Source organism: Myotis daubentonii, chromosome 7 (genome assembly GCF_963259705.1).
Source record: "Myotis daubentonii chromosome 7, mMyoDau2.1, whole genome shotgun sequence".
Taxonomy (NCBI): Eukaryota; Metazoa; Chordata; class Mammalia; order Chiroptera; family Vespertilionidae; genus Myotis; species Myotis daubentonii.
This window is the reverse complement of record NC_081846.1, coordinates 87,852,323-87,866,247: the sequence shown is the minus strand read 5'-3', so window position 1 is coordinate 87,866,247 and position 13,925 is coordinate 87,852,323. Positions and strand designations below refer to the sequence as shown.

The 13,925-nt window shown below is 46.7% G+C and overlaps 1 protein-coding gene and 1 pseudogene across 21 annotated transcripts in view; one reads left to right on the top strand and one right to left on the bottom strand.

Moving 5' to 3' along the window:
• CLASP1 (cytoplasmic linker associated protein 1) overlaps positions 1-13,925 on the top strand; it is a 279,926-nt gene that overhangs the window by 27,289 nt on the left and 238,712 nt on the right. For all 21 annotated transcript variants that reach the window (XM_059704721.1, XM_059704724.1, XM_059704725.1 and 18 more), the window contains exon 2: positions 10,355-10,833. In XM_059704721.1, coding sequence (XP_059560704.1) covers positions 10,639-10,833 — 195 coding nt within the window. In that variant the 5' untranslated portion in view covers positions 10,355-10,638. The remainder of the gene's footprint in view (positions 1-10,354; positions 10,834-13,925) is intronic.
• Positions 1,029-2,981, bottom strand: LOC132238887 (elongation factor 1-alpha 1-like; annotated as a pseudogene).

The following is a 13,925-nucleotide window of genomic DNA, read 5'->3' as shown; positions in this document are numbered from 1 at the left end:
ATTGATCGGCTGCCTCCTGCATGCCCCACACTGGGGATTGAGCCCACAATCTGGGCATGTGCCCTGACTGGGAATTGAACCATGACCTGGTTCATAGGTCGACACTCAACCACTGAGCCACGCCAGCCGGGCAACATTTTCATTTTTATTTATTGAGTGCCCATACTTTGGACTTCAGTGAGGCGGTAGTAGAGTGATGTAGAATTGTGGAAAGAATACAAACTTTGGGCCGGTTGATCTGGTTTTTAATAACTGCCTGATAATAACTAGCTTTAAAACCCTGGGTAGTGTTCTTTTTAAAACCTAACCTTTCTGAGATTTATTTCCTTATGTTCAAAATAGGAGTGCTAATGCCTGCTTATCTCACTGGTATTTCATTGTCTCTGCCTTACCACACTTCTTCCCTCAATCATTCACAAGGTCCCGCCTCCCTTGTTGAGTGCCATTAGCTAATGGGTGCACCTTCTATCCACATTGTAAGACAGAGTTCAAACTGAGTCTTGTTTACTGGTATATAGTTTTGACTTGGTCATTCCAGGTCTTCTTGATCCATCCCTTCTCCGATATGACCACAGTATGTACTTAATACCCCTTATTAGGCAGGTGCAACATTCTGCCTGTGGAATCAGCAACCTATGTTTGTGTTGAGTTCATATATGACAACCTTTCTGTATGTTGTCTCCAAGTAAGTTGGAAGCACTTTCACATTGTCATAGACTATAGTTACTTCTTTAAAACTTTTTTTTTTTTCTTTTAATAATGGGTGTGAACATTCTGTGACAGGTTTTTGGTCAAGTTGTTTTAATTAAAAACTACTGATTTTAAAAACTAATAACTTAAAAACTGCCACACACACAGAAGAACCGAATGGTCCACAAGACAATTTCCTTTCCTCCTGAAGGCTTTACCATGAGTGCAGTCATTAACCAGCCTTTTACTACTAAACTTAAATGGCCAATTGAGACAAACAGTTCTAAGACCGTTCTCCCACCACTGAGTAAGACGGGGTGGCCGCTATGGGGATGACATCATTCTTCCTTCTGAGCTTTCTGGGCAGACTTGGTGCTTAGCCAGCTCCAGCTGCCTTCTTGTCCACTGCTTTGATGACTCCCACAGCAACTGTCTGTCTCATGTCACGAACACTGACACGGCCCACAGGAGGGTAGTCAGAGAAGCTCTCAACGCACTTGAGCTTGCCAGGAACCATGTCGATAAGGGCAGCATCACCAGATTTCAAAAACATAGGGCCATCCATCTTCCAGCTTTTCCCCAGAATGACGATCAATCTTCGCCTTCAGCTCAGCAAATTTACAAGCAACGTGAGCTGTGTGACCATCCAGCACTGGTGCATATCTGGCCCGGATGGCTCGGGATAATCACCTGAGATGTGAAGCCAGCTGCTTCCGTTGGGGGGTCATTTTTGCTGTCACCAGCCACCTTGCCTCGGCGAACATCTTTGACAGACATGTTCTTGATGTTGAAGCCCACATGGTCCTCAGGCAGAGCTTCACTCAAAGCTTCATGGTGCATTTCAGCAGACTTCCCTTCTGTTGTAACGTTGACTGGAGCAAAGGTGACCACCTTCCGGGTTTGAGAACACTGTTGAGGTCCAGCCCCAACAGGTCCAGGGGTTCCCAAAGGTGTGGACAGAGTCGGCGAAGAATGAAGGACACGGAGACAGCTGCTCTACTGATAGGCTACAAGGAAGTGACTGAAGGGGATTATCCTACCCAGTAAAGGTTATGTCCTCCCAGCCCCGCTGCTTGCCTTCCCTGGGACTGCCCTGTGTCGGTGGATCTCCAGGGATATAGGCTTTGGTGCTTTCCCTGGTGGGCAGACCCCTGGGGATGTGGGCCCAGCAAGTCCCAAATTTATTGCCAACAGTCTTAGTCCAAGTTCTTCATAAGTAGTACATGGTATTTCTGTAACACTAGGGGGTTTCACTGATTTATTCTCTTCCTTAGTCCTGTTAATCCCTACCTCCAGGGAAAAATCCTCACCTGGGGAAACACCCTTTCTCGGGGAGGTGGTCCTGTTTAAAACACATAGCGCTAAGAGGTGGAGCAAACATATGCCATATACACCAGGTCCTTTGAAACATAAGCTGTGCAGATGTTTCTTCCCTGGAGCGACTGTGTCAAGCAGCAAGGGTGGACCGGCTTCCGGCAGAGCACCAGTCTCCACTCAGTTCTGTCACAGCGGCAGGACCAATACCGCCAATTAGGTAGACATCCTGGGGGGCCAGACGCAGGGCCTGGTCAGTTGGACGAGTTGGTGGCAGGATGCTATCCAGAGCTTCAAGCCATCTTTATGGGTGACTTTCCATCCCTTGAACCAAGGCATATTAATACTTGGCTCCAGCATGTTGTCATCATTCCAATGAGAATTTGGCACAAATGCTACTGTGTGACAACTGTAGCCAATTTTCTTAATGTGGGTGCTGACTTCTTTAACAATTTCCTCATCTTTTCTGGCTGTAGAGTAGCTCAGTGGAATCCATTTTGCTAACATCAACAATCAGTTGTTTCACACCCACTATGTAAGCCAGAGGGGCATGCTCATGGGTCTGCCCATTCTTGGAGATGCCTGCTTCAAATTCACCAACACCAGCAACAACAATCCGGACAGCACAGGTAGCCTGAGATGTGCCTGTAACCATGTTTTGATGAAGTCTCTGTGTCCTGGGCCATCAATGATGTTCACATAATACTTGCTGGTCTCGAATTTCCACAGGAGATATCAATGGTGATACCTCACTCACGTTCAGCTTTCAGTTTATCCAAGACTCAGGCATACTTGAAGGAGCCCTTCTGAATCTCTGCACTCTCCTCAAATTTTTCAGTGGTTCTTTTGTCGATCCCACCACATTCATAGATCAGATGGCCAGTAGTGGTAGACTTGCTGGAATGTTCGTGTCTAATGACAGTGATGTTGATATGAGTCTTTTCCCATTTTGGGTTTGAGTTAGTGGTGGTTTTCATGACACCTGTGTTCTGGTGGCAAACCTGTGGAGAAAAACCTATAGTTATTTCTTTTGTAGCTTCTTCAGTGAGGTGTGGTGTATGATGAGGGACTTGCCTCGACCAATGGAATGTAGCAGGAGTGATTTACAAGTTGTGGATCCTAGGCCTTGGCAGTCCTGGCAGCTTCCCACTTTGTTGTTTTGGAGTGCTCCACCCACTATGTAGTGAACGTGTGCTGTACTCCCGAATGGTTAGAGATCATGCATGGCAGGTGTCCAGCCAGCAGCCAATATCAATGCCTCAGACGTGTGAACGATGCTACTGTAACGTCTTCGGCCGCTATCAAGCTGGCAGATGACAGCAGCTGCATGAAGGTTCTAAGGAAGATTAGTAGAATCTCCCATCTGAGCCCAACCAACCCACAGACCTTTGAGAAATATTAGCTTTTTAAGCCACCAAATGAAAACAGTCCTACTTTTAACTTGTAACTTATGGAGAAGGCTACAGTAGACTAAGAAGTTGCAGAATTTGTGGTTGGTTCCGTTCTCCCCATTCGCCACCTTTAATACTCAATAGTTGTGTACCTGAGTGCCACAGAGTGGTTATGATGAGTCAGGGCTAGAGATAGGAGCTATTCAAAAATGCCTTCTGCAGCCTCTTCCCATCCGTACTCTTGGTTAGTGTATGTGGAGCCAGTATTCCCCAGAGTGCAATGCAGAGGTAGCAGTCAAGACTAGAGGGCAGGATTCTCAACCTTATTGCTCTTTTCATGACGTCAGACTGTCTTATTCATTCTTGTTGAAGATGGTACTTTTTAACTTCTGCCTCTTAGCCTGCAGCAGAGTTGGGCTATTGTTCTGGTTTAGGTTCTAATCTATATATACTAGTGGCCCGGTGCACGAAATTCATGCATGGGGGAGGAGGTGTTCCTCAGCCCGGCCTGCACCCTCTCCAATCTGGGACCCCTTGAAGGATGTCCTATTGCCGGTTTATAGGGATCGGGCCTAAACCAGCAGTCGGACATCCCTCTCGCAATCCGGGACTGCTGGCTCCTAACTGCTCGCCTGCCTGCCTGCCTGATTGCCCCTAACCACTCTGCCTGCCAGCCTGCTCGCCCCCAACTGCCCCCTGCCGCCAGCCTCCTTGCCCCAAAATGCCTCCCCCCCCCCTCCCGGCTGGCCTGCTCGCCCCCACCTTCCCTCCCCACTGGCCTGCTTGCCCCCAACTGCCCCCTCCTGGCCTGCTCACTCCAACCCCCCCCCCCTGCTGTCCTGATCACCTCCAACTGACCCCCACTGATGGCCTGCTTGCCCCCAACTGGCCCCACTGCTGGTCTGCTTACCCCCAACGGCCCCACCCCGCACCTGATCACCCACAACTGCCCTCCCCTCTTGGCCTCTAACCGCTTCTACCTCGGTCCCACCACCATGGATTTGCCCAGAAGAACGTCTGGAAGGTCTCCTGGGAGGTCTCCCAGTCTAATTAGCATATTACCCATTTATTAGTATAGATAGAGTCCTGGTGCATGGGGGGGGGGGGGTGGCTGCTTTGCCCTGGGTGTCCAGGATCAGGGTGGGGGTTCTCTTGGGATGTGGGGCAGCCTGGGTGAGGGGCCTGTGGTGGTTTTAGGCCTGCCATGCCCCCATGAGGTGAGGGTCCCCGCTGGGGGGCATAGCCAGCCTGGGTGAGGGGCTGAGGGCTGTTTTCAAGCTGGCCACACCCCCTTCAGGGTAGGGGTCCCCGCTGGGGTGCCTGGCCAGCCTGGGCAAGGGGCTGATGACTGCAGGCTGGCCAAACCCCCAGCGGGGATCCTCACCCCATGAGGGTGTGGCCAGCCTGGGTGAGGGGCTGATGACTGTTTACAGGCTGGCCACGGCCCTGGGCAACCCAGGCTCCCAGACCCTCCTTGAGTGGAGGCCATGCCAGCTGGAAGCAGGTATCTGGGATTTATTTGTCTTCTGTAATTGAAACTTTGTAGCCTTGAGCGGAGCACAGGGCGGCAGGGCAGGCAGGAACCTTGGCTTCCTCCATTGCCAGGGGCAACCCAAGCCTCCTGTTCGCTCCAGCTCCCTGGCCACCGCCATCTTGGTTGGGTTTATTTGCATACTCGCTACTGATTGGCTGGTGGGCGTGGCGTATGAGTGTAGCAGAGATACGGTCAATTTGCATGTTTCTCTTTTTAAAAAAATTTTTTTTAGGTTAAATCTTTATTGTTTGCATGTTTCTCTTTTATTAGATAAGATAAAAGCCTAAGTGACCGAATGACTGGCCCGACCAGCTGACCGGCTGACTGGCTGGTAGCTATGACATGCACTGACCACCAGGGGGCAGATGCTCAATGCAGGGGCTGCCCACTGATGGTCAGTGCGCTCCCACAGCCAACCTCCCGTGACTGGCCAACCTCCCACAATCCCTCCCCCTGGCCGGCCAGGCCCAATCGGCCCTGATTGCTGGCTAGGCTGGGACCCCACCCGTGAATGAACTAGTCCAGAAGCTCACCTTGGGCCCTGGCTGTGTCCTGTTTGTTCTTGTGTCCCCGGGCCTTTCAGTAATGCCTTACACATAACATACCTCATTTTTATTTAGCTCACCCATAGGTAGCTGCTGTGGTTCCTGGTTCCAGGTGAACTTCAGGCCTTAGTTTCCTTTTTGCAGTCTTCCCTAGTAGGGAACCCGGGTAGGATGTCCTATAGCAGTGGTTCTCAGCCTTCTGGCCCTTTAAATGCAGTTCCTCATGTTGTGACCCAACCATAAAATTATTTTCGTTGCTACTTCATAACTGTAATGTTGCTACTGTTATGAATCATAATGTAAATATCTGATATGCAGGATTATATAGGCGACCCCTGTGAAAGGGTCGTTCAACCGCCAAAGGGGTCGTGACCCACAGGTTGAAAACCGCTGTCCTATAGGGAACCCAGGCAGGATGTCCTATAGGGGGCCTGGGCAGGTTGTGGGTGGAAGGAAAAGATTTTTCCTTCCTCCTCCTGGGTCATCTTCCAAATCCTCCTGCACCTCCTTTTCTAAGTCCTCCACATCCTCTCCTGTTTACTTTCTAAGTTTTCTGAATTATTTAAAATATTAAGTCTTTATGTAATTTTGTTGCTGTATGAAGTTTTGCCTACATGTTTGTCAGTTTGCTTTCGATCTCTTTTTTTAAAAAATATATTTTTATTGATTTCAGAGAAGAAGGGAGAAGGAGAGGGAAAGATAGAAACATCAGTGATGAGAGAGAATCATTGATCGGCTGCCTCCTGCTCGCCCCCCACTGGGGCTGGAGCCTGCAACCTGGGCATATGCCCTGACCGGGAATTGAACTGTGACCTCCTGGTTCATAGGCCAACGCTCAACCACTGAGCCACGCCGGCCGGGCGCTTTCGATCTCTTTTTATGATTCAATTGTAAATGCTTAGAAACTTTTTCCTGGGGGCGGCGGGGGGGGGGTTCCGAGAGGAGAATGCATAATTATTTGCTTATGTTTCTAAACATGTCTGTGGAAAGACACAGAAAAGGGGTCATTTTTTGCTTAGGCAGGGAAATCGGGTGGCTGGGCAGCAGTGGGAAGGAGGTCTTGTACTCGTGTATCCTGTGAATTCGGGACCGTGTGACTGTAGTCCCTGAATACCTGAGATGGAGAAAGTGCTCGAAAGCATGGGGAAAAGGTACCAAAATCCAGTTTAGTAAGAATAAGAGAGGATTGTCCATTCCATTTTTTTTAATTAAAAAAAAGAAGAGGAAATGGGGTCTCAGTCTGTGCAATGCCTAGGGCTTCCAGTGGTTTTCATTCTGCACGTGATCCGTGGGAATTTGGGGCCAATTTTTGAGTGTGCTAGCATTCTAACAGAGAGCTTTTATATTATACATATATTATAAGCCACTCTTAGACTGGAATGAGCGGGATCATTTTTCTCCCTGGAATGGAGGCGTGGCTGTCTTGCCCCATTCTTCCCAGGTAAGCACGAAGCCTGACCTCCTTTCTCTGAGTCAGCACAGAACTAGGCCAGACTTGTAGGCCAGACTTGTAATAGCAAGGGTTTGAAGGTGGGGAGAGGAAACTCACTGGGCATGTGGCCTTGGAAAGTTACCTTTGCCTCAGTTCCTTCATCTGTAAAATAGGCATTAATACGTACTTTATAGAGTTGGTTGGAGAATTAGAGATGGTATGTATACATTGTCCAGCATGGAAGCTGACACCCAGGGAGATTCTTTAAAATGGAGTTATCATCATTATTGGTTAGTGCCGGTTGATTTTAGGCTCCTTGAAGGAGTAAAGGACATGGATTCTTTCTGTTGAGAATGACAGGTAGATGTTTAGGGGAGGAAGGAGTGGGTCAGTTATCTCTTGGTGTGGTTTGACTAGGTCAGGGGTGGGCAACCTTTTTGTGAGTGTGTGCCAAAACCAGCAAAATCTCTGACTCAAAATTCTTCTGCGTGCCAACCCTAATTTTTTGAGAACATGTTATGCCTACTTGATATCTCTTAAGGTATATGTATGTGAGGAACCTTGAAGCAATAATAAAATTCATTCGAGCGACAAAAACACAGTATATGATGATGAAAAATACATTTATTTTTTAATGTATACATGTACACTGATAGTCCGACAGAAAACTTTACGACTCTGTTTGATATTATCAGTGGGACTTTTGCTGCTGCATCATTGGTGACAGAGATTTTACATCAGGTTTATATCTTGTGACCTTTAGAGATATGCACGAGCTACTACTTTCGTCCGTCAGGCTACTCCTATTACGAGATTTAACAAAATTCATCACTGAGAACAAAGATTCACAAGCGTATGTGGATGAAACCAAAACACTGGTCGGATCTAGGAAGGCAGGGAGAGTTAAGGCAGAGGCATAGAAATTGTTCTTCCCCTCTCTTGTCAATCCATGTCTATGGTCTTTAAGATAACTTGTTATGTAAACTTATTTATTTATCTAAGATGCACCTACACTGAATTTATCTGAAAAATAAAAAAACTCGATATCAAGAAAAAAATTGTAAATGGAAGATTATAAGAGAGGGTTTTGCGTGCCAGCAAAAGTTACTGGCGTGCCATGTTTGGCATGTGTGCCAGGGGTTGCCCACCCTAGACTAGGTAGATTTGGTGCTGGTCTCCTTAGATTGATTTGCGTAGCTACAGTCCGATGAATGGCTGCCCGGTTCCAACTGGCCTCGCTCAGGCCTGACTGTTGCTGCTGGAAGTGGGCTGGAGAACATGGCCTCTCGCGTTTTGGAAGCTAGAGCATCTTCCTGGTAGCATGGCAGCCTCAGGCGGCATTCTGAGGGGGCTCCAGTGCTTGCTGTCAAACCCCTGCTTGATTTGCAGTTGCTGATTTCCAGCTGGCCACAGCAAGTCTCAGGACCAGTTCTAGCGTCACTGTGGGTGTGGCAGACTACGCCTTGGTGGGGGAGGAGTAGCAAAGAATTTGTGGCCATGTCACAAGCCCAACCTTGCTTGTTCTGCTTCTTGGGCTAATACTGGGCCTGGAAAGAAAAGGTTCTGTTGGTTGCTCCTGTTTCCTGTATCACTGATACCTTCTGTAGTCCAGCTTATGAGCTGTTAAGGAACTAGAGATATTTTTGTTTGAACTAAAAATTGGAGAGAAGGGTAATAGCTGCTTTTGTCTATCTAAGATCCTTCTCGTGAGGGAGGGACTGGTTCCCGGGTGTGGAACTGACTGGAGAGCAGATGCTCCTCCCTTTGAGGAAGGCTTGCCTGTGAGATGGTGAGTTTTACTCCCCGTCCCCAGCCCGCTGCGTTGTTAGACGCAGTAAAGCCCAAGTCGGGCAAGCACACACCTGGGGCTTTGAGGGAGCATTTTCCTTACTGGCTTACATGGTTCCTGTGGGTATAAAACATCTCTGATTCTGGCCGAAACCGGTTTGGCTCAGTGGATAGAGGGTCAGCCTGCGGACTGAGAGGTCCCGGGTTCGATTCCGGTCAAGGGCATGTACCTGGGTTGCGGGCACATCCCGGGTGGGGGATGTGCAAGAGGCAGCCGGTCGATGTTTCTAACTCTCTCTATCTCTCTCCCTTCCTCTCTGTGAAAAATCAATAAAATATATTTAATAAAAAAAAAAAATCTCTGATTCTGGAACTCGGAAAGACCATTGTGCTTCGTGTGTGGAGAGAGGGGATGAGGCTGGGTGATGCTAGGGAAGGAAGTACTGTGCGCAGAGTGGAAGAGCTGCCACGCACAGCCTTTGAACTTACTTGGTGTAATAGCTCAGCGTTCCCTGCTGGAGCCCTGAGAGCTGGTGCAGGGTTGCTGTGCAGAACGTCTCTCTTTAGCAGTGTTAGGGGCTGCTGCATCTGGAAGGCAGACTTTCTATGGGTCTTCTTAGGTTAGATTGAAAGGAATCGACGTAGGAAGTAAGCGTGTACAATTGCTTCAGCAGCTGTAGATTAAATGGTCAGCTTTTTCACTTAATGAAAAGGATTGTGGTACTTTTCCTGTATCATGTGTTTTGCCCTACCCCAAACATGATTTTGAGGTCTCCTGCTTTTTTATAACAGTACCAGGCCCATGTGGAGTGATTGTCTGCCAGTGGAGAGCCCCATGTCAGTAACTGATCAGAATATGAGCTGATTTCCTTCTTTCCTTCATTACTTTCTTCATTGTGGAGGGGATGTGTAAAGGCTACCGCTCAACTGTTGTAAAGCTAAGCAAGAAGTTTGATGTAGGGACTGGCTTTGACTTCTAATGTTACCAGACTGACCACTTTGGTCAATGGTGTTTCTATGGAGCCCACCCCATATCCAGCCCTTGGTTTTTGGAAAACTGAGAGGAAGGCAATAAGCTGCAGACATAGAATGGTGTTAAGTTTTTGGTGGGAAGCAACATTTAAGCTACAAATAAATAAGCCAGCTAAAGCAGAGAGTGCTTTGCTGACTGGTACGTTCATAAGCTGGAAAATTGTGACAAACCTCAACCCACCAACTGTGTAGCCCATTGGCTCTGCTTGGGCCTTCAGTGTTCTTCCTGACAACAATAGTAACCATGGCCCTGGCCCATGTGCTGGTTGGTTGGGTGAATGGTCGCTGGTTAGATTCCTGATTGGGGCACATGTCCAAGTTGTGGGCTTGATCCCCAGTAAGGAGTGTGCAGGAGGCAGCTGATCCATGTTTCACTTTTAATGGATGTTTCTCTCTCCCTCCCTCTCCCTCTCCCTCTTCCTCCCTCTCCCTCTAAAAAATCAATTAAAAAATCTTAAAATATAATGATTATGTTATTCTGATATGATTGCCAAGCATTCCTGATTCTCATTTCCACTTGCCATTATAAATGATTCTGCAGCATGAACTGCTTTGTCTTTGATTCAGTGTTTTATAACATTTGAGTGTTACGTTATCTGTGCTGATTCGTTGTTTTCTTACTTTTCAGAATGGACTGCTGAATTATGAAGTATTTCAGACCCAATACCAGGACTGCACTCTGCCATTCACTCCTTTATCGTCTACTAGTTATTTAAATTGAACTTTTAATATCCTGCCAGCTGCTCTTCAGACACACATGGTGCATTGTTGCCATTCCCCGGATTGCATCTTTGAAACACAGGCTCTTAGTAACCTTCAGCGAACAAAGAGGCAACCTCCCGGGTACACTAACTGGGAGGGTGTCACCCTGACTGCCCTCTAGCTTTTGCTGCATCTCAATTTGAATTCACCATGGAGCCTCGCATGGAGTCCTGCCTGGCACAGGTGTTGCAGAAGGATGTGGGGAAACGACTGCAGGTTGGCCAAGAACTCATAGACTATTTCTCAGACAAACAGAAGTCTGCCGACCTTGAGCATGACCAGACCATGTTAGATAAACTTGTGGATGGACTCGCTACCTCTTGGGTGAACTCTAGCAATTACAAGGTAAGCTGTGCATTAGAAGGCACTCCAGGTGGCTGGGCTGCCTTCGTGGATCCGAATTGGTCCTTAGGAAAAAAATCTTTGTGAGCAATCAGCATGATTCCTTGGCTTCCAGTAAGACACCTGGTCAGGTTATGGCTCCTAGACATGTCATTCTAGAAGAAGTAGAGTTTCCTTTGATTTTTGTTTGAGATCAAGAATTGTTATCTTTCAGCACTTTGAGAGAAGGCCAAGTGAACCGGTAAAGAGAAGGTCTTAATGTTGGAAAGCATTTGCGGCCTTAGGGTAGAAGTGAATGTTGTGTCCTGCACCGGGTGGGTCATGATACCCTGGTGAGTGGCCCTTCCTGAATGAGGAATGTCTTCCTGATTTTCTCGGGGACTGTTCTGTGTGATGGCCTGGAGCTTATACTTCAGGTCTAAAAACCAAGGCTTTCCGTGCCCTTGCTCGGTGGAAGGTGCAGGCAGGGTCCTCTGACCAGCTGAGTTGTGAAGGTTGACCATATATACCAAGGACTGAGTTTTCGTGAATAAAAACTGGACTGGACTTGAAGTGCAGAAGAGGTGTCTTGCTCTCTCTGCCTCCCCCCTCCCATGAAATGCTTTCAGTTTGAAAAGAGGGTGGCCTTTTTGGGTCAAGGTTGTATTGCCAATAGGTGCTGTGGTCATTGGGAAAGGGGCTTACAGAAACAGACTCTTTTGTGCTTTTTCATTGACCCAGTCTTCTGAGATTTATTTGGACTTGAAAACTAGTGCTTACAGTATTCCTTCGTTTACTTGAGTAAACTATACACTGTTTTCCAAATACATTAAACCTTGGTCTTGTCTAAGAGTCAGCAGACTTTATACTTATTAAGAGTGTTACATAGGAATCTAATATTTCACCTACAACTGGATATAAAATTTATTTAAAAGCTGGGCTTAAGTTCTACTCCATCCATCTGTTTATTCACTTAGTTGAAGTTAACAAGTGCTCCTTCCCTGCTGGCATTGGTGCTGAAGGTAGGAGTGGCAGAGTTGAGAGATCCGACTCGAGTGTTCACACTTTTGAGGGCTGGGAAGTCACCTGTGCATGTTGGAAGCACAGCCCCACCTCTCTTTGTATGTGTTAGGGTGCTTCTGGCTGACCGTAACCAAAAACGGACTCAGTTGACTTAGTTACTATTAGAGTAATTTCCTCTAAGAATTTAAGAAGTCCACAGTGTCAGGGAAGAAGAGTGCCTGCTGTGTCTTCACCTGAGACGAAATCTTTCTTAGACGCTCCCAGCAGACTTTACATCGCAGCATGGCTTTGCGTGCTTCCCCCAGCATCACTGGAAAATGGGTGGTGTCCGTGCTTGCTTTTGACTGTCGTGCTTAACCTCCTGTGTTAAGGAGGGTCCGGCCTCCGCTGAATGAAGCCCTGGCCGTGTGAAAGGGGGAGTTTGTGAACAGTGTCAGGCTCCTGTGAGGAAGGTTAGGCAGGGCACCTAGGTACCGTGGGTGTTAACTGAGTAACCTGCAGTCCTACACTGCATGAGCGTTCTCAGCCTCTCCACGCTTTAGTGTCCTCGTCCATAATGTGGGATGATCGAGTTATTGTAAGCACTAAATGAGAGCATACACCATAACCTTATCACATGCCTGCCATGGAACACACACTCAGACATTAGCAATTGTTATCAAGACTTGGTTCCTGCTTTCAAGGAGCTCAGAGTCTAGGTGGGGGTGAGCACTGATAAAGAAGCAAATAGTTACAGGATAGTGTGTGCAGTAATGGAGATTCCCAGGATTTGGTGAGAAGACAGAAGAGAGTAGTAGCGCTGCCAGGAGGAATCCAAGATTTTGAAGATTGACTAGTTTTTTCAGAATAGCACTTGCAAGTAGAGTTTTTCTTTAATTCACCATGGAGCCTCGCATGGAGTCCTGCCTGGCGCAGGGGTTGCAGAAGGATGTGGGGAAACGACTGCACGTTGGCCAAGAACTTATGCACTATTTCTCAGACAAACAAGGTGACATTTTCTGGGCTGTGGCAGCTCGAGGGAATGTGGGAAACTTATGCTGAGCAGCTTTCCTACTTAATCTCGACAACTTTTATTCAGGCAACACTGCAGTCACCTGCACACTTAGTGGGCCTTGTGCGAACAAACACCAGTGCTTTTTGTGAATATAGTCCCATAGCCCTTTCTTCAGTTTTAGAATCCCCAAAGCTCTGGAGATTTAGTGTTTTTTACTTGTGAACTGAGGTGCAACTGTTACAGTATAGTCTTTATTTGCTTAGGATGTATTTCACTGCAAAAGTATGAATATGTTTGATTGTGGGTTGCTGTCCCAAATTCTGTTCAAAGGTGTGCACACACACACATATATGTATGTGTGTGTGTATATATATGTGTGTGTGTGTATATATGTATATATATATTTCTATAGCTATGTGCACTGTTTTAACTTGAAAAATTCTGATCTTTAGTATTTTGGATCCATCATTGAGGACCTGTATTAACATTGTGGAATAATAATAATAATAGCCCAGATGGTTATGGGACATTTACTGTGTACCAGAAAGTGTGCTAAATATATGTTCCTTTTTAACTTATAATTACCACTAGTAGCCCGGTGCACGAAATTTGTGCACATTGAAAGGGAATTAATTAGAGGAACGTAATTTGGACTCACTATCTAATATCAATAATATGTGAGCGTGAGGCAGTCCACGTTTCTGAAATTCAATGACATGAATTTTAGCTATTACATTGCCAAAGAAATGGAATTTACAGATATCATTTAAAAGAGCATTCAATTTAATATTAAAAACTCTGGCTACCAAGTCAGGTCTGTTTTCAATTTTTTGCCAGTGTTGTAAATTGTTTGCAATATCTGCCCATTTGGGGTTGCACGTCATGGTTATGAATAAATCAGGCTTGCCATACCTTGTTACAATTGCCATAGCCTCCTGATATCGCTGCTGCATATTTCTGGGACTACCCTCAGAAGATGATGGAAGTATTATCATTTTACCAATCGGCACATTGTCATTTTCAGATCTAGATTTGAGATAATCCATCAAACCATTATATTTTTCAACTCTCAACTTAGATTGGTTTGCTTTGATGAAAT